The sequence below is a fragment of the Sceloporus undulatus genome, chromosome 7 (genome assembly GCF_019175285.1).
Source record: "Sceloporus undulatus isolate JIND9_A2432 ecotype Alabama chromosome 7, SceUnd_v1.1, whole genome shotgun sequence".
Lineage (NCBI taxonomy): Eukaryota > Metazoa > Chordata > Lepidosauria > Squamata > Phrynosomatidae > Sceloporus > Sceloporus undulatus.
Window position 1 is genome coordinate 48,127,815 of NC_056528.1, and position 20,779 is coordinate 48,148,593.

At 45.2% G+C, this 20,779-nt stretch overlaps 1 protein-coding gene across 5 annotated transcripts in view; it reads left to right on the top strand.

Moving 5' to 3' along the window:
- The first annotated feature begins 1,379 nt into the window (after positions 1–1,379).
- COL4A5 (collagen type IV alpha 5 chain) overlaps positions 1,380–20,779 on the top strand; it is an 89,046-nt gene continuing 69,646 nt past the window's right edge. For all 5 annotated transcript variants that reach the window (XM_042479333.1, XM_042479335.1, XM_042479336.1 and 2 more), the window contains exon 1: positions 1,380–1,686. In XM_042479333.1, coding sequence (XP_042335267.1) covers positions 1,591–1,686 — 96 coding nt within the window. In that variant the 5' untranslated portion in view covers positions 1,380–1,590. The remainder of the gene's footprint in view (positions 1,687–20,779) is intronic.

A 20,779-nucleotide genomic window follows, 5' to 3' on the forward strand; every position in this document is an offset into this window, starting at 1 on the left:
GAGGAGGGAGGGAGGAATGGAGGAGAGGGAGGGGCGGGGCCGCCTCGGCTGTCAATCAAGGTGCCACAAAGCAAGCCGACGCCCCCCTCTCTCCCCCCTTCCAGGCCAAGTTCCTCCTCTTCCTCCAAAAGGGATGCTAAGGCTGCATCTGCACTGCAGACATAGCTCACTTTGGCTCCGCTTGGATTGCCCAGGTTCCATACTATGGCACCCTGGAGTTTATAGTTTGCACCAGGGCTCCTGGGGATTTCTAGTTTGCATCAGGGCTGTGCATCCACACACACTGCTGAAGGGGTTTGATGCCACTTCAACTGTCCTGGCTCCATACTATGGCATCTTGGGCTTTCCAGTTTGCACCTAGGGCTTTATAGTCTGGGGTTGGTAGTTTGCCCCAGGGCTTTATAGTTTGCCCCAGGGCTTTGCATCCACACAATGCAGAAGGAACCGCTTGAACTGCCTTGGCTCCCCGCGATGGGACGCTGGGGTTTCATGGTGGCATTGAGATTGCATCCACACTGAAGAGTTAATGCAGTTTATTAGCGCTTGATTTGCAGTACTACTGTAATGTATGAAACCATAACGAAACTACGTTTGTACTGTAGTTAGTATTTGTAACATATGAAAGCAGTGCCTTGTTTTCCTCCACTGATCCTTTAACTGTGGGGACTTTACAGCTCTTTAAAATCGGGATCCTTGGCATCCAATTCATCTAAATGAAGGGACACACCTGTAAAATAGACAAAAGGGGGGCCAAAGGAGCCATGGACTGAGAGGGACTATCTTGTATTTCCCTCTGGATCACCTGAGATGACTGCCCCTCCCCCCCCCCCCCCCCCCCTTCCCTGGGGGAAAACCCCCCCCCCACCAAACCCCCCAAAAAAAAAAATTTTTTCTCCCCCCCCCCCCCCCCAGGACTAAAGTAACTTCCCTCCCTCTCCTTCCTAGAAGTTCCAAAGGAAAAAGTTCCCTTCCAGGGCTAAAGTAACTCCCCTCCCTCTCCTTCCTTCCCAGGTGAAAGGAATCCCCTTCTTATCCCCCCAGGGCTAAAGTAACTTCCCTCCTCCCATTCCTTCCATATACTCCTCAAACTGCCCCCCAGGGCTACAAGTAACTTCTCTCCCTCCCTTTCCAGGTGCAGGGAGTCCCTTCTTCAGGGGCCAAAGTGCCCCCCACCATTCAGTCCTTTGCAAGAGCCTCCTTTAACCTGCAAGGCCTGGCTGCGCCTTTGAGCCGGGACCCTTCCGCCGTGCCCCCCCCCCCCCCTCTGCCTCTCTCTTTGGGGCGGAGGAATCCCGTCCTGCCCCTTTCCCTCTCTCTCTCTCTCTTTTTTGGCTGCAAAGTAGTCCCGGGAGAGGAGCTCTTGCTGCTGCTGCTGCTGCTGCTGCTGGATTTCGGGCGCAGAGAGGCCAACTTTGCAAGGAGCAGCAGGAAAGGAGGAAGGAAGGAAAGCAAGAAAGGAGGAGAGAAGGAAAGAAAGAAGACAGGAGCCCACCTCTGCTCAAGTTCTTTCTTGGACCCCCCCAAAAGGGCCATGCCAGCCCTGCAAAGCAGAGCCAGGAGCCCCCAAGGCTGCTGAGGACCAAGAGAGAGATGCAAAGGATGAAGGGGGGCCCTCAGGGGCTCCCCCCTCTTTGGCTTCTCCTTCTCCTGCTTCTTCTTCGGGGGGCTCAGGACGTCGGAGCCGCGGTGGGTGCTCCTCTTTGGACCCCCTTTTCCTCCTTGGGGACCATGTGAGAAGGATGGGGGGCTTTTGGGGGGTCCAAGGAGGGCCAAAGGGGACCAAAAGACCCAGCTTGGGGGTCTATAGGGGCTGTGGAGGGGAAATTATTTCCCTATTTGTAACTTTATAGTTAAAAAGTAACTTAAAGGTTCTGGGAAAGTAGGAGGGGGCTGGGCTGGGGGTCTTCTTTTGCTCTTTTGGAAACTTTGCTGCAAGCCAGACGTTGGCAGCCATGCGCTTCCCGGGGCTTCAGGCTGCCTCCTCCTCAGGTGCTGCTGCTGCTCTGGCAGAGATTTGCCTTCCTCCATAAACCTTTGGAGTTGGGAAGCCCAGCCTTCCTCAAGACTAGGTGCCCTTTTGGGGAGGCTGCAGAGGAGGCTCTCTGGAAAAGAAGGGCTTCCCTGAAGGCACCCACTTCCCAGCACACTTCTGGCTTCCCCCCTTTCATTTTAATCCTTGATTGGGAGATATTAAAGGCGGCTGCAGGATTGCAGGGTTTGAGGCTGCAAGGAGGAATGGTTCCCTTCCTTCCCCCTCTTTCCTTTTTTTCCCTTTTCCCTCCTCATCTTTTGCTTCTAAGAGCAAGGAAGGCAAGTAGGACTCTGCCTTGGAAGCAGTTGCAAAGGTCTGAGGATGCAAGGAAGAATCGTTTCTCCCTCGTTTCGTTTCTTTTTCTTTCCCTCCTCCTTTTCCTTCCCTCTTTTCCTTTTCCCCCCTCATCCTTTTACTTCTAAGGAAAGAGCAGGGAAGGCAAGTGGGAGTCTGGCTTGGAAGGCTTGGTAGCAACTTAAAGGGTTTCAGGATGCAAGAAAGAATGATTCCTTCCTTCCTTCCTCCCTCCCTCTTTCTTTTCAAGGAGTGAGGAAGACAAGCGGGAATCTTGGCTTGGAAGTAACTGCAAAGGGTTTTTGCCTTGCATTTGGGCTGGAGAGGAAATGTTGCAAAGCCCCTTTGAGAGGGATGAAGGGGCTTGGCCTTATCTGCTGTCTTGGGGTGCTTTCTTATCCACCCATCTGACATATATTTCTTGGTGAGGAGAGGTATAGCCAAAGTGCCAAATGGGGTGGGATTGCCATCTGGGGCAGAGATGAAGTGTTGCAGCCACCTACAAACTCCCCTTTGAGAGGGATGTAAGGATATGGCATTACCTTCTGTGTTTGGGTGCTTTCCTTTGACTATCTTAGATGCATTTCTTGGTGAGGGGAAAGGTACCTGAGGTGCCAAATGGGCTGGGACTGGTTTCCCCTTTGGCCTTGCAGTCTGGGGCAGAGATGAAGTGTTGCAGCCACCCCACAAACACCTCCTTGAGAGGCATGAAGGGACTTGGCATTATCTGCTGTGTTACAGTGCTTTCTTATCCCCACCTTAGATGCTTTTCTTGGGGAAGGGAGAGAGATTTGAGATGCCAAATGGAGTGGGACCAGTTTCTCCTTTGGTCTTAACAGTTTGGGGCAGAGATGACACATTGCAGCCACCCTACACACCTCTCTTGAGGGAGATGAAGGGGCATGGCATTATCTGTTGGGTAGGGTGCTTTCGTGCCCATTTGTCATATAGTTAGAGGAACACTAAAGGTACCAAATGGGGTGGGACTGGTGGCAAGGATGCTGTTTTCCCCCTTTGGCCTTGCAGTCTGGGGCAGAGATGAGATGTTGCAACCACCATACCAACTCTCTCTTGATTGGGATGAAGGAACATGACACTATCTGATGTATTGGGGTGCTTTCTTTTGCCCATCTTAGATGCATTTCTTGTAGGAGACAGGACGCACCAAATGGGATGGGGCTGGATGACAGGGATGTTGTTTCCCCTTTGGCCTTGCAATCTAAGGCATAGAAGTATTGCAGCCACCCTAAAAACTCTCTCTTGGCATTATCTGCAGTGTTAGGGTGCCATGGAAGGGTGACTTTGGGCAAGTCACTCTCTCTCAGCCTCTGGAGAAGGCAAGGACAAATCTTGCCAAGAAAATCCCAGGATAGGTTTTCCATAAATTAGAAATGACTTGAAAGGCACACAGGGTGCTTTCTTAGGCCCACCTTGGATGCATTTCCTAGTGCGGGGAGAGATACTCAACTTGCCAAACAGGACAAGACCACCAATAGTGGGAAGGTTGTTTCTCCTTTGGCACAACTGTCTCCTTCAGGTTCCTGCATCCTGGTTTCCTTATCTCTCCCGCCACCCCCCTTTCCCACCCCCAACTACAGCCCTCTCCCTCTCTCTCTCTCTTCCTGGGGGAATGTCTTTTATCAAACAAAGGCATGTATAGTTTTGTCTAGCTCTCTGGCACATCAGATGGATGCCTCAACCCTCTTCAAGACCTTCTCTGAGCTCTGAAAGCCACTTGGGCAGCTGGGAGGACCCTCTCCTTCCTCCATGCTTAGCCCAGCCCTGTCTGGTGTGTGTGTCCAGTGTGAGGGTTTAGCACAAAAGAAGGAAGGAGCTCAGTTCCACTCAAAGACCTTCGACCTTAATCTCCTTTCTCCCCCAGACCCTGCCTCCCATGGCTTCTGGGATGTGGATGGAGCATATCTCTCTGTCTTGGGGCCAAAGGGGCAGATTCTGGTAGTTTCTGGTGATCTCTGGATGCCAGGACTTGAAAGAATGGTTGCAATTTGGTGCCCGTGTGTTTTGTCAGTTAAAGGGTCTTGTTGCACAGCTAAGTTGCTTTAAACTCACATAAATGCATGTGGCGGTGTGTATCCTACTATTGGGGGGGATGCTCTTGCGCATTTGAAAAAGTGGGGCCTTGCAGAGTCCTGTCTTAATGTCACATTGCTATACAGTCAGCCCTCTGTATGCACAGATTCTACCAGCCATGGTTTGAATATGTGTGTGTGTGTATGCACAGATTCAACCATTCATGGTTGGAATCTATATAATGATATAGATATATAGCAAACCTTGATTTTGCCATTTTATATTGCATTTAATGGGATGTGAGCATCCATCAAGTTCGGTATCCACAGGGGGACCTGGAACCAAACCCAAGCGGATACCAAGGGCCCACTATATAGGGCTGTGGAGAAGTCTGGAAGTGTGCCTTGGCCTCAGACAGCCAATTTATGGACCTCTAGATGTTTCTGGATTGCAGCTCCCATCAGCCTTCACCACTGGTTAATGTTGCTTAAAGCAGGTAGGAGCTGAGCTCCAGTAACATCAGGAAGGCTACACACTTTCTGCCCTCTAGAGCATGATTTTGTGAGAGAGACAGGATTGACACCTACTGAATGCACTTCTGTTCATACTTGTTTTTATGTAGGGTGAATTGTTCCTATTTTACAGACTGGGAAGTCAAGCTACAGTTGTAGTCCATGGCTGCTCACTGACTTGTGACAGAGGTGGGACGTGAAACCAGCCATTTGTCACTCTTGTGGTTGCTGTGTGCCTTCAACTTGTTTCTGACTTATGGCAATCCTAAGGCAAATCTATCATGGGGCAAGATTTGTTCAGAGGAAGTTTGACATTGCCATCTGCTGAGGCTGAGAGAGAGTGACTTGCCCAAGGCCACTCAGTCTTAAGGAATGGAGTGCAGCTTTGGTGCAGCTTCTGGACTCTTAGGATGCTAAACAGCATACCTCCAAAGTGACCCGAAGCAGCTTTATTTTGGCCTGTCTGTATGGGCCCTTAGTTACTTCTTCAGTTACTTTCCCTCTTTCTCTAGGGTTTTGGAGACTGGGGTTCAATTCTTCGCTTGGCCATGGAAACCTGCTTGGTAACCTTGGGTGAGTCACACACTCTCAGCCCCAGAAAACCCGGTGATCTTAGGGTCACCATAAGTTGGAAATGGCTTGAAGACGCAAAACAACAAGTGTGTATTCGGGTTACAATCATCCTTTAATCGTCCTTTGAACCCCCAGCCACACTTAGCTATGAAAAGTCTCCATTGCAGAATAAACGTATGAAAGCAACATCTGTTGGTGTCAACTGTGTGCCTTCGCTGTACCTTCATAATTAAAGACTCCTAAAATTGCAGTTACATAGAAGTGAAACTAAAGAGTCAAGGAAGGAATGTTAATTGAGTTGGGAGTGCATCTGCCCGCAAGTGAACAACTCTTCTAGAAGTTACTAATTTGTCTCAATCAAAATGCTTTCTTCTGAGTCCTGTCCTCTCAGGTTGTACCTCATAATATTTCCTGCCCCACTGTGGACCAGTTTCAGGTCTTGTAGTTTTCCCAATCTGGATAGAAGGGTCTTTAAGCTATATCGAGTCTCTTGGGTCCAAAACACACTGCAGAAATAATCCAGATCGAGACCGCTTTAGCTCAATGCTAAAGAATTCCAGGAACTGTAGTTTTGTGAGACATTTAGCCTTCTCCAGTGCCACAATAAACTACAGTTCCCAGGGTTCCCTAGCACTGAACTAGGGCAGTTTAAGCGGTGTCAAACTGGATTATTCCTGCAGTGTGTATTGATCTATAAACCTCTGTAGTCTTTCAGGAGAGACTGACAACCAACTGAGCAACTGGATTCCCTAATACTGAGTTTAATTCATCCCAGTAATGCATTTTAGAGAAAACAAATAATAGGTCAAGGATGCTCAGTTTGTATTAATATAATGAAATTCCAGGGAGAGCATTAATTAGTGCAGAATTAGTAATAATCTATTTAGACCATAGGAGCCTCCCTTTAGATACCTGCAAGAACCACTTGGAAGTAGCTAAGCATTCAAAGAAATAGCCGTGTTAGTCTGCAGAATTGCCATAAATATGTACACAATTTGCAGCTCTACTATCTGTTTCCTCCAAAGAGTCTGTGGAACTGTGAACATCTGCCTGGACGCAGTTTGGAGATGGATGAAGACAAATGAGCTGAGGTGCCAGCGAGATAAAACAAAAGTACTGATCTGAATAGAGATGTGAGGCTGGTATTGAGTGAGTTAGCTCTCCTCTTGAAAGCCCAAGGTTGAAGGGTCTTCTGAGCTTGATTCTATCTCTGGAAGCACAGACTATCATGGGGGCCTTTGATCAGTTTTGTTTGATTCACCAGTTTTATTGCCATGTGGAGAAAGCAGGCCTTGCTGTAGTCATCCATGCCCTTATCTCATCCAGATTAGATTATTGTAAGAGGATATGGTTCTGGAGAAGGTTTGGAAACTGATGCTGAATCCTGCTGGCTAGTTGTTTGCAGAGACTACAGACTTTGCTCCTCCAGATGTTTGGACTTCAGCTTCCAGAAACCTCAGCCAGCTTGACCAGTAGTCAGGAATTCTGGGAGCTGAAGTTCAAAACATCTGGAGGAGCAAAGTTTAGGAAGCAGTGGACTGCAAGATGTGGTGCTTTAGAGCCCTAGAGCCAGGGTTAATGTAAGGATGATCTCCACTTATAGCATCCTCTCCAGGGCCTAAGATGGAGGCTTTGTTCATGTGCCGCTGGTAGGACTTATAAGACCAAGTTGCTTTGGACTTATGGCGACCCTAAGGCAAACCTGTCGCAGGGTTTTCTTGGCATGATTTGTTCAGAAGGGGTTTACCTCTGTCTTCCTCCGAGGCTGAGAAAGTATGACTTGCCCAACATTGTTGTTGTGTCCCTTCACCTGACTTTATGGTGACCCTAAGGCAAACCTATCATGGGATTTTCTGGGGCTAAGAGGATGTGGTTTGCTCAAGGTTTCTATGGCTGACCATGGATCTGAACCCAGAGCCCTAGTTCTACACTGAAACCACTGTCCCATGCTGGGTTTCCAGGAGCAAGCAAGGATTTGAACCCTGGTCTCCAGAGGCTTTTTCCATGGTTTCCCTATTTTTTGTCCTCCTTGGGTAATGTTTGCCTCAAACTTGGCTTTTAATTGTTGCTGGATTGATGCCTTCTACTGTAATTGGATTTTCACTTGCATTTAGAATGGTGTTTGAATGCAGGGCTGGTTTTAATTGTACTTACAGTACTGTATATTATTACTGTTGCGTGTGAAGAAGATGTATTTTTAAAACGTTTTAAAGTTAGCCTAAAAGCATTTTTAAATTGCAGGGGTGTCACCTTAGTCTCTGAGCGGATGCTATCTTTGAAAATGACTTTGGCTGTAATAATAAAAGCAAGCAAAAGTACTCCTAAATCTTATATGAAGCAGCTATTTTAGTGCTTTCTTTAAACAATGTAACACTGGAAGGGATTGTTTTCTTGCATCCAATGAATCCTAAGAACAGAAAGGGAGCCAGAACAAGTAAAAAGTTACTTGTTAGCAGTTCATCCTTCTTGTTCCTTGCTACTATGTCTATCAAGTAATTGCTGCCCTTACTTATGGCCATCTTTAGGAAGCAATTGTTGCATTGCGTATTGCATTGTTGGCTACTTTTTGGTCGTTTTATTTCCTTGGGAAATGGAACCACATTAGAAAAAAATAAAAGAGGAATTGCAGAATGGATTCTGGCCATGGATGAATATAGCTGGTTGAGCGTGCGGGAAAAGGCTCATTTCAGCAGGATGTGAAAAGTAAACCAGGGAAATATGGCATGTAAAAGTGTGAAGCTGCTGCAATGCTAAGGCATTATATTCTTTGAAGGGACACATTTCCTTCAAAAAGCAACCTAGCACATCATGAGATTTATGGATTTATTTCAAGGATAATGGGAGGATGATTTTGGTTAGTGACAATGTTAACTATGGCCTGGTCCAGACGGGCATGAAAGGATGCCCTTGTCACATGCAAGGGGTGGCGCTTCTAGATGCCCCTCACCCCTTGCATGTGATGAGAGCATCAAAATGGCGGCACCCTGTACAGATGGGCGCCATTATTGTTACGTGCTGGATGCATAGCATCCACACGTCGTGGCACCATTATGACATCGCGAGTGCGCCATTGGCACATTGCAGTGTCATAATCACGCCACAAGACAAACCTGCTTTTTGTGGGTTCTTTTTGGTCCGTGGAGAAGTCCTGCGGTCTGGAAGCTGTGGCTTCCCTGCAGATCAAAACCAGGCGCTGGGAAACCGCCCTTTTTGGGCGGTCTGTACCCCGCCTATATTTCTACACTACTTCCATACCACACTAAACATAAATAAAGGCCTGCTACCCATGGGCACTTTGTGGTGTGGCGGCAGCAATATTAAGGTTCGGGAGTGCGCAGAAACCACATGCTCCTGAACCCTAATACATCCATACTGGGGCTGCCATGATGCCGTCACTGTCACCATACAGCGACCAGCCGTCGCTGGCAGGAAGTGGCATCATGGTGGCGCTCCTTCCTGCTTCTGGCATCACAAAAAAGGAGCTGCTCTAGGCAGCTCTTAGACATGGGGCAAAGATGGGTGGCATGGAGCCACCCATCTGTACTGCCCCAATGTGTACTTCCTATTTCCTAAATAACGGAGCCCACCTTGTGATGAAGCTGACCAAGTAGACATTAGGAGATATGATCAGGCCTATTGCATGATAGTGAGGCCAGCAAGATACGCTTGCATTGCTACTGCCATTGCATCTTCTCCTATTTGCCAAAGGAAGTGTTGTGGATTATCTGGGGGTTTGTTCCTTGGCTCCTGTCCCGCTAAATGAAACCTTAGATCCATCAAAGCCCCTTGGATTTGTTTGGCAGATGAGAAGATGAGATAGCATTGTTCGTCTTCTAAGTAAACCTGACACCATTTTTATTGTGGATTTGTTGATATGTCTATTATACCATTATATAACCCTCTTGTGTTGCAGCATTGGTTTGGGTTGTTGTAGTCCAGTGAGGTGGAAAGAGTGCTTACAGCAGAGTCTGGTAGCATTAGCAGTAGTGCTGATGTGTTAGGATTCGGTTGTTAAAGCAAGCTCCTTGCATTTATTTCCCTTTCCAAGAAGGTGTAAAGATGCTGGGTTTTTTGGTGACATGGTGAGGTATACATCTACCTTATGCCTTCATGTGATTTGGAGAGGGGCTGTTGCAGAGGCTGATACTCTTTTACACCCTTCCCAGGACTTGTTGTATTGTTTTTGTGTATGTGTGTTGTGTGTTCCTTCAAGTCACCTGTTGCTTTATGGTGACTCCCTGAATTTCATAGGGTTTTCTTAGGGAAGGGGATACTCAGAGGTGGTTTTGCCAGTTCCTTCTTCTGAAATAGAGCCTACACAGCATCACCTGGTGTTCATCCATCCAAGCACTAACCAGAGCTGACCCTGTTTACCTTTCAAGATCAGAAAGGGTCTGGTGCCTTTAGGGTATTTGGGCATACTCTGCAATAGCCCCTCTGAATTCTGTTGGCCATTCGGTTGCTGGCAGAGAGTGGCATGGGGGGGGGATTGGAGACACATCTGTCTATTTTCTTATGGTCAAATGCAGCCGACTGACATCAACTGCTGAGATTTCCAAAGTGGAGGATGTTCTCAGTCTGTGTCTGGTTATGAAAACATGGCCAGACACTTTTCTGGTTTCTTCATTCTCCATCAGCAACAGGGGGTTATCATAGCACAATGGTGAATCTCGGAGATGGTAGCAGAGTCATGGATTCAAATCACAAGGGAAGAGAATCTACCTAAACATTAGGAATAACTTCTTTATCATAAAAATGGCACAATAGCAGAACAGAGTGCCTCGAAGGGGGGGGCACCTCGAGGATAGTGTTTAAACAGAGCTTGGATGGGCAACTTTCAGGAATGCTTTAGTTATGTATTTCTACATGGCAGATGCTTGGATGAGATGGTCCTTGTGGCCCCTTCCCATTCTAAGATTCTATTCTAAAGGCTTTTATTTTTAAAGAAAGAAAAAATACCAAGTATTACTGCATTAATTCCAGCCTTGTTATCCTGAGATGCAGCCTCAGCCTAAATAAACAAGAAATTCCAACCCTGTTCCAACTACAGACCTTGGCAGACAGTTGCGGGTCACTGACGGGTCACTCCTTTCTCCTTGAAATATCAATTTATAACCTCCAGCCATCCAAGGTGAAAGCCTGGCAGTGTACTTGGCCGGCTGAGACACCATTCCTTGCCTACCCTGTACCTTTGGAGGCATTTATGGTGTGGGCCCATTAGATTCCACCTGTTGCTGTTGTGTCTTCAAGTTATTTCTGAAGCAAATCTATCATGGGGCTTTCTTGGCAAGATTTGTTGCCAAGAGGCGGTTTGCCTTTGCCTTCTTCTGAGGCTGAGAGTATGAGGTGCCCAGCAGGTTTCCATGGCCAAGCAGTGATTTGAACCCTGTTCTCCAGAGTCATAGTCCAACACTCATGCTGGCTCTCAGTTTTGAGCCATAGAGGAGAGCAACTAGCTAAGAAGGAGTCCCTATGCTGCTTCTTCGTATGTTTCTGAATTTCCAAATATTGTTTGAGTGGAATGTGGAAATGCCATGTCAAAAACCCCTGGGTTATAATGCAAAATTCTGAGGTTCTTGTCTGTTGATGATGACAGATACAAGTCTCAAGATGGGAGGATGTCTTCTATGGATTGTGAAGACAAGTCATTACTGGGTGGAACTGGTAGATAGAAAGTGTGTGTGTATATATGCGTGTGTGTATGTCTTCTTCCTCCCATCAGTATTTATATCCACTAAGAGAAAATCTGGTGCTGCACTAGAGAGTATTTATACCATGACGTGATTGTGGAAATAGACACAGTTGTGCAGTGAAAGTGAGATCTGAGATAAATGTTCATATATTTTAAAACTAGTTACATTCAGCCCTCCATACCTGCAGAAGGAACCACTCATGGCGTGAAAATATTCCAGAACATACACATTCCCAAAAGCAAACCTTGATTTTGCTATTTTATGTAAGGGACACAATTTCACTATACCACTGTGGAGTGGGATTTTGGTATCCACAGATGTTCCTAGGACCAAACCCTAAGTGAATACCAAGGACCCAAGATCAAAATAGGGTTTTGCATTTTAATGGAGTGCTCCAGGGCTGTAGCTAAGGAAAAACCAAAATGAGAGTATTGCCCTCCCAAATAAGAATTCTGCCCAACTGCAATACATCTCCAAATTTCTAGCATTGTAGTAACTTAAAACGTCATTTTGGTATTCCAAAAGACAGTTTTGACAGCCAAAGAAAAGGGGCAGGCAAAGAGACCAAGGGAACATGAACACAGCAAGGAACACAGTTCTAGGTGTGACCAATTTTCAGTGTCTTACTCTCTCTTGCAAAGGCTAGAAATGCTGGGGCCAATGGGGACATTTGGCAGGACAACAGGGTCTTAGATGTGGGGCAATGCTTTCATCCCCCATCATCACTACAACCCTGGAGCTGTTGAAAGGAAAAGGGGTGGAGGGAGGTGAAGAAAAACCTCATCAGACCCTATTTCTAGATGCCTTTGGGGCACTTTGTGTTCTTGTAATCCCTGAGAAGTTGCCTTTCAGGGCCAAGACCAATACTTGGGAAAGAGTGCTGGCCTGGGTATAGAGAAGTTCTAGCAAGGCTGCCAGAAGGCTTCTTGCTTTAGGCCAAGCAGGTCGTGAGAGATTAGAAGATGGAAGAGAAGTTTTCTCCTCTATGGTCTTTCCCCTCCTTCCTTCCAACTCCCCTTTAACTGGGAGGTAATTGACAGCAATGTTGGGAAAACTGCAAGATTCATATCCCTTGGGGATAAATTTCCAGCATAGGCTCTTGGCGTGCAGCAGATTTAAGGTTTTTTAAGGTCTTATACTCAAGATAGAAACTAATCTAAAATTGTGCCAACTTAGGATAGGAAAAGGCCTTGCATGAATCCAAGTTTTATATATATATATTCTTTGTGGTCTGCAAGACATTCTCTTGGCACAGGACTGGTTAAGATAGGGATGTGGTTCTGTTCCTCTTCCAACTCCCAAGGGGTATGTGTGTGTGTATACACATAGTAGGGGCAAAGAGCCCATGAGCCTCCAAATGTTGTTGGAGTTTAACTCCTCTCTTCCCCAGTCAGTGGCCAGGGATGATGAGAGTTGTAATCTGGTAGCAACTGAAGACCCCCTGGTCCCTGGGGTATATATTGGCACTTGGTGACATATCCAAATTGACACTACATTTACAATAAACCTTCAGGTGCATGTGTTGAATCTAATGAATTGTTTGTTGGAATTTTCTTCAGGAGCTGTGCAATTCACCATATTTTGGCTTTCAGTTCAGGAGTGGGCAGTGGTAGCCATATAGATCTGGTTGGACTGCAACTTCCAAAATCCTTGACTATTGGCAGTGCTGGCTAGGGCCAATGTCTGGAAAGCTGCTGTTGATCATACCAGCACTAGTAGACCAGTGGTTCCCAACATTTGGTCTTCCAGGTGCTTCGGACTTCAGCTCCCCAAAATCCCAATCAGCTTGGCCAACAGCCAAGGATTCTGAGAACTGAAGTCCAAAATGTCTGGAGGACCAAATGTTGCAAACCACGACTATAGACAATATAGAAGCTATGGTAGGGTGAGATAGCCTTTATAAGGTTCTCCATTCTTAGCTATGGGTGCCCAACATAGCCCAGGCTTTGTTGCAGTTTGCCTTTCTTCATTCATTCATTCATTCATTCATTCGGTCTTCTCATCTGTTCTCCAGCCTCCTGGCAGTTGTGTGTAACTTTTGGCAATGTTGTAGTAGACTTTTATCTGAAACACTGTGACTTGTTTGATGTCACCCAGTTGGTTTTCATGACTGAGAGGGGATTTGAACCCTGGTCTCCAGTTTTGTAGCTCAGCACTCAAACCACTGCACCACATTGGCTCCAATTCTTTTGTCTATGTGCATGAAATAGATTTCAGGGATAGTGGTGGGCACTGACATCATTGGCCATCTGCTAATGCCCACTCCCATGGAAAGGACCCACTATCAACCCTCAGAGGACCTTAGCCAGAAAAGTCCTTTATTTTGGAGCCCTGTTTCTGTTCCTTGGATGAGGAAAAAGCCCTGCATCATAATCTGGAAACAAGTAGAAGACACACAACAACAAAGTGGGTTTTGAAGCCATCTTGGAATTCCATATTGTGCCATGCACACACACTTTTTCAATGGTGTCTGAACACACAAAGGCATGCATAATATAACAAATGGCAATCGTCTTTCGGGATGATTTTGCTTCCAGCAAGAGATGCAAATGCAAGGTTGGTGTGTGCAGTTGAATGGGATCCATGCGTCATCTGGGACTGAGTGCCAGTCTGCAACCCCTGCTACTCCTCTTTGCCATTGCTGCCTGTTTGGGATTAAAGCCATATTAATGTTCCCTGAAACATGGAGCTAACATCCACTCTAGAAAGTATCTTGAATTGATTTTTAGGAAATGACATGAATTTTCTTACTTGGATCATTTACTTTTGTGAGATGCTGCATTGGGGTGACAGTTAAGCCAGTTACTCAAGTATAAATGTGCTTGTTTGGCTGGTTTGTTATCTGACATAGAGTTGTTGCTGTTGTTGTGTCATATTTGACACATGTGAAAATGCTGGCATGCTGAGAATTTCCCAGCAACTGGGAAGAACTATGCACTCATGTGGGATGGTAACTAAATGTGTATGTTCTGATCGACTTCATTCTTAATTCAGGACTTGGGTCTTTGTGCATTTGAACTGCAAGCTGACTGGATTAATGTGCAGATCGCAATGTTACTTTCTGTTGGATTTTGCACTTCTGCAAACCTGGTGATGTGCGTCACAAAAAATGCCAAATGTGTGGCTTAAAACGTGTGCATCTTAGGTTCTTAAAATGTATAATTTGTGAAAAACACATTCAAAAGTGTGTGGCTTTTAGAAAAGAAAGCTGTACTTCAATGTAGAAATGAGACAGGCATGCAGAACAGATAAGGACTGGAGTAGACTAACTGTCTATCCAGATCTGAAAGTGAAAATGAGATTTGGGCTGGAATAAAAGATGCCTGTGGAGGAATTGTCCTTGACAAGTGGGTCATGTACTCTTTAAGCATGTTTCTTATTAAAAAGTACTGCTTTATCTGAGATAAAAAGTAATGACTTTCATATGGAAGAAAGCCTTCTGAATAGTCTCTTGGTTGTGCTTAAGCCCTGAAGTGTGAGAGATGCCATTGCATTAGGTTTTAAGCATCCAGGTGCCTTGGCCTTCAACTGCCATCAACCCTTTGAGAAGCCATTGAGAAGGAATTATGGAAGTTAGAAGGTCAAGGGATATCTGCTTCTCTTGTAGGTGGTCCAAGAGTGACCCAACTTGGATGCAACACTAAACCATACTTTTAACAGAGAAGAGCAAGGGAGCGTTGTGTTTTCCATACGTTTTGGCCTATATCTCTCATCAGCCTCACATTTAGGTTGTGATCCAAACACTTGTAGAGCCAAAGGATCTCCATATCTGCTGCAGATGGTACATCTGAGCAGTTGTTTTAGATTCTGAGATATGCTTCTTTATACTGCAACAGTATGACTGCGATGACAGACATCTCTCCTGAAACACTCCTGGCAAGGCTGAATATTGGGTGTGCAACAGCTTTTCTGTGGGATGAACTTTGTGGCCACAGGGAAGGGAAATCCAGAGTTGCGATTGGCACAGCATCTTTGCAAAGCCGCACCTATTAGAACCTGACATAGTGGCCGTTCTTGTTCACAGCGGAGCAATGAAAGCCAACATGGCCTCAGGCGATGCAAAGTGGCAGGTTCTGCCAAAGGGCTCTTACTGTGTGCGTCTCTACCTGAGGAAGACAATTAGCTTACATTGTGTTTTCCTCATATTTAAGGAGTGTGTTCCTCGTGCCTTGTGTAACTATTTTGTTCTTGCTGTTGGGTGCCTTCAACTCATTTTCAACTTGGCAATATTTGTTCAGAGGGCCTTTGCCATTGCCTTTCTCTGAGGCTGAGAGTGTGTGACTTGCCCAAGGCCACCCAGTGGGTTTCATGGCCGAATAGGGAATTGACCCTGGTCTCCAGAGTCCTAGTCCAGCACTCAAATCACTACACACTGTAGTAATCATTGTACTACAATAAATTTGGTGGTTGTTGCTGTGTGCCCTCAAGTCATTCTTGACTTATGTAACCCTAAGGCAACGCTACCATGGGGTTTCTTGGCAATATTGGTTCAGAGGAGGTTTTCCATTGCCTTCCTCTGAAGCTGAGAGAGTGTGACTTGCCCAAGTACGTAGTTTTTGTGGCTGAGTTGAGAATCGAACCCTGGTCTCCAGACTTGTAGGTCAACTTGGTATCACCTACTAATATGCATTTGTACTACTATTACATATGTATTTGCTTTTTATGAAGGAATTGGAGTCAGGCAATAGAAAAACAGTGGAACTGGAGTCAAAGATGTGTTGCACCAACTCCACAATCCTCATGTCTCAATCCTCAAGAAGCGAAGTATAAATGAGAATTTGCCCTTAACCACAGACATAGTTACAAAAGAAACAATGGGTTCAGGAAACCACCACTTTGCATCTGCTGTTTCTGGATATGGCTCAGCCAAAAATCGCAGGAACCGGGCATATTGGGCAGAACGTATGGCCTCTTTTCAAGTCGCTCAGGTAATGACAGCCAAAAACCTTTTAAAGGGCAGATCCAAATGTGAAGTGGCTTTGTTTAAAAACTGGGTTTTATAATCTTAGCCGAACCTTAATGAATTAATCCAGCAACAAAACACTGGCAGCGAGGCTGAGCGTGGTTGACGTGTTTGGTCATGCCTGCAAAATGTACTGGCCTGGAATGTCTTACAGTATACTTGAACTCTGAAATAAGCAGGCAACCGAGTACAGTACTTTTAGGTTATTATTTTGTTATTATTGTGTTTTAAATGACTGAGGAATCTAGAGGAAAGGAGATGGGCGCTGCGCATTCTTAGCTTGAATAAATATAATGACAAATGGGAGTAGTGCGAGGTGGAAAGAGTGCTTCAAGATATGATAAGAATATTAGCTCACCTGGTTTGGAACCGGCTCTTGAGCAAGATGGTTGTCTCCGATGATTGACCTCCTTTCTCTGGATTTAGCAGCTGTCTTCTTCCAAAATGACTAATTTCAACCATGAAAGTCAGATAGACCTGTGTGGTAGTGTAGTAGTAGTCGTCGTCGTAGTTTTATGTATAATCTACCTCTCCCTATAGATCGAGGCGGGTTACAAAACAAAAATAGCAATAAAATACATGATACATTTAAAATTCAACACAATCCCCTACCCCCAAAACATAGCAAAACAAAAACAATGCAATATAAAATCCTTAATTAAAATTAATTAAAGTGCTTGAGGTGAGTAGATAGTGTAGTTAGAGTAGGTTGACAGAGAGTTGGATGGCCACCAATGCATTGCCCCCCAAAGGACAACTCCAGCCATCCTTCCACATTTACCGTTTTTGTATTGATATCACACAATACAACTATGACAACAACATACAAGCTCAACATTGAAACGCAATGTGTCCCAGAAGAAGCACACTACAGGTCTACAGACAAGCATACCTTATGCTAACATAATTCATAAAATACTATGCGAAACAAAGAAACGAAAGAAGTCATCCCACCTCTTCCTAGCCTTCCATAATAAATAACAACGTTTTATTATTTATAAAACCCCAATATCTTATACAGTACTTTAACTTTAATACCCACTTGCATAACATAACACTAAAATAAATCTAAACACATTAGTTTGTGATAACATCCTAACCCACTTTCCCCCCTCTTAACAACCTATCTCACCTTTTCTTTCCAATCACTTCCATATTTTTCCTTTCCCTTCTTCTTCCTCCTACTTTCTTCTTCAACCTTTATCCTTCATCTTTTTGCTTCTGTTCCTTCCTTTTTCCCCTTTAACTTCTCGATCTTCCCCTTCTCCTCTTGTCTTCTTATCTACTCATCTCCATTCTTCCATACACCTTTTCTCTCCCATAAGCTATATAAGCTTATATATATACATATAAGGATATAGTATATCTTGATTTCAGTAAGGCCTTTGACAAAGTTCCCCATGACATTCTTGCAAACAAGCTTGTAAAATGTGGGCTAGACAAGGCAACTGTTTCGTGGATTTGTAACTGTTGACCGGCCGAAGCCAAAGGGTGCTCAACAATGGCACCTTTTCATCCTGGAGAGAAGTGACCAGTGGGGTCCCACAGGGCTCTGTCCTTGGCCCAGTACTGTTCAACATCTTTATCAGTGACTTGGAGGACAAAATTGGGGGAATACTTATCAAATTTGCAGATGACACCAAATTAGGGGGAGTAGCTAATACTCCAGAGGACAGGATCAAGATTCAAAATGACCTGAACAGACTAGAAAACTGGGCCATAGCTAACAAAATGAAATTCAACACGGATAAATGTTAGGTATTGCACTTAGGGCGGAAAAACAAAAAGCACAGATATAGGATGGGGGACACCTGGCTTAAGGAGACAACGTGTGAAAGGGATCTAGGAGTCCAAGTAGACCATAAGTTGAACATGAGTCAACAGTGCGATGCGGCAGCTAACAAGGCCAATGCAATTTTAGGCTGCATCAATAGAAGTATAGTGTCTAGATCAAGAGAAGTAATAGTGCCACTGTATTCTGCTCTGGTCAGGCCCCACCTGGAATATTGTGTCCAGTTCTGGGCGCCACAATTCAAAAAGGACATTGAGAAACTGGAGTGTGTCCAAAGGAGGGCGACTAAAATGGTGAAAGGTCTGGAAACCATGCCCTATGAGGAACGACTCAGGGAGCTGGGGATGTTTAGCCTGGAGAAAAGAAGGTTAAGAGGTGATATGATAGCCCTGTTCAAATATTTAAAGGGATGCCATATTGAGGAGGGAGCAAGCTTGTTTTCTGCTGCTCCAGAGACTAGGACCCGGAGCAATGGATGCAAACTACAGGAAAAAAGATTCCACTTCAACATTAGGAGGAACTTCCTGGCAGTAAGGGCTGTTCGACAGTGGAACAAACTGCCTCGGAGTGTAGTGGAGTCTCCTTCCTTGGAGGTCTTCAAACGGAGGCTGGATGGCCATCTGTCGGGGATGCTTTGATTGTGATTTCCTGCATGGCAGAATGGGGTTGGACTGGATGGCCCTTGCGGTCTCTTCCAACTCTATGATTCTATGATTCTAAGCCTTCTCTCACCTTCTCATCACTTACTCACACCTTCTTACACTTTCATACCTTCCTTCATACCCTTCTTTTTCCTTCTTTGACCTTCTTATCTCTTCATACATGCACAGTTACAATTTTGACTTATGTGGATTTGATCATTCACAGAAACTGGAGATATGTGACTTCGAAGGCATTCGTTGGTGGATATTTAATGCCATACACTACTACTGTATCATGGGCACAGGATAAATGTGTTGACGTATACATGGTGAATTTCAACCTTGGAGCATATTTTGTTTGTAAAACAGCCCAATGTGGGGTAATATTGAGGGTCCTTGGCAGTGTAAAATGGCTTCGCACTTTCACACTGCCCCAATACATCTGCATTGTAGAGATCTCCAGTGGATAGCATCCATAAGTGCATTGGTTCATTCTTCAGTGCTAAGAAGGACAAAAGTGCCTTGGAACCATTACAGTAAACTGGTTTGTTTCTGATAAGATAATCCAGCCCTGCCAGATCATTTTTGTTGCAAGCCTCTGAACAGTAATGGGTCCAATGTTAAAAAGAAACAAGAAGGATAAACAGTGCAGGGAAGTGTTGCGGTGTTCTTCCTTTATTACATTCATATCCCACCTTGCCTCCAAGCAGAAAAGGTTGGTTTCCTTGGGTTTTCCCATTCTGGGAGTGGAGAAGTTGTTCCCAACCCCCTTCCTCCAGAAATGTGCAATAAGTGTGATGGATATCTTCTGCCTTTTGTAATAACTCGATTGAGACGTGAGTGTTCAGTTGTGCTTGTTTACAGTACATCTTCCATCATGTAATTCAAGGTGCTACACACTGGGCTCCTGAGCATTCCCCAACTCAAAGCGAGGAAACTCAAAGCTGCGTAGGTTGCTAAATTGTATTCCTTCGGACCATACCATAAGTGAGGGCTTATGCATAGGCTTTCCATAGCTCAGGGCCTGACCCTAAATCTCAGTTTTTCAAGGACCATCTCCAGGGGTACGTTCTGCAGTTTTGGGGGACTCAACTCCAGGCAAGGGCTGCATCCAAATCTCCAGCTCAGTTTGTAGAGCAGCACCATGCTAAGGTTTGCAAGGATTGACTAATTTGTGGAATCAAAGGTTTTCATGGCTGGCATCCATAGTTTTTGTGGGGTTTTCAGGCTATGTGGCCATGTTCTAGGAGAGTTTTCTTCCTGATGCTTCGTCAGAATCTGTGGCTGGCATCTTCTCCTAGAACATGGCCACATAGCCCAAAAACCCTCCAAAAACTATTGACTGATTTGTTGCTGCAGTTTGCAAAGGCTCCCAAACCTGCCCTCGACTTATATATGATGTTTACTACTTGAGTATGTATGGTAGTTAGCTTTGTACTTCCCTCCGAGTTATAGAGGTGCTAGGGCTTCTGTTCTGTTCTGCATCCATTTTCTGGCTAGAAGCAACTTGGCTAGGTTTAATTGTTCCTTATCCCATCTGGGAACATCCCCTTTCATTGAGATTTTGTCTTCATTTCCAAGCAGTTCATTTTCAGGTGGTCAGAGCAAGGGAAACGGGTGCAATATAGGTTTTGAAGGCTCACTTATACCTTGTTTGGCACAGGCAGATGTTCCCACTGGAATGAACCAATTCAAGCTTCTGGAACAAACCATTTCAAGCTACCTTAAATATGGCACGGTTTCTACAAAATGGGGAGAGAAAGTGATGTGTTTAGCATTGTATCAGTTCTGTGGATTTTAGGTGGAGGTTCACAAACCCATATTGGTCTTAAAGCATTATTTCCTGCCTTGTTTTTTGAAAACCAAAGTATAAGAAGACTTCTTGGTAGTGACTGGGAAAGTTACGTTTTTGGACTGTAGCTCCCAGAATCATCCATACCAAGAAAAGGTACTTGCTTGATTTAAGTGAAACAAACGTATGCATAGATGCTCCAGATGTCATCTGAGGTGTTGCAATGTGCTTTTACGTGAGCAACAGGTAAACGTATCTCCCTTGCAGCACAGGGAGCAGGGGCTTTATTATCAGAGTTGTGTAATGAAGTACATTTCTGACTCTCGACTGCTTTGATGCCACTGTCATGAAAGACCTTGCAGAAACGTCTGTTTTCCCATGAGGGGCCTAGAGCCATGGTTGGTGGTTTTGAGATTTTGAATTGGGAACAGCGTCTGCAGGCTGCGTCTTGTACGG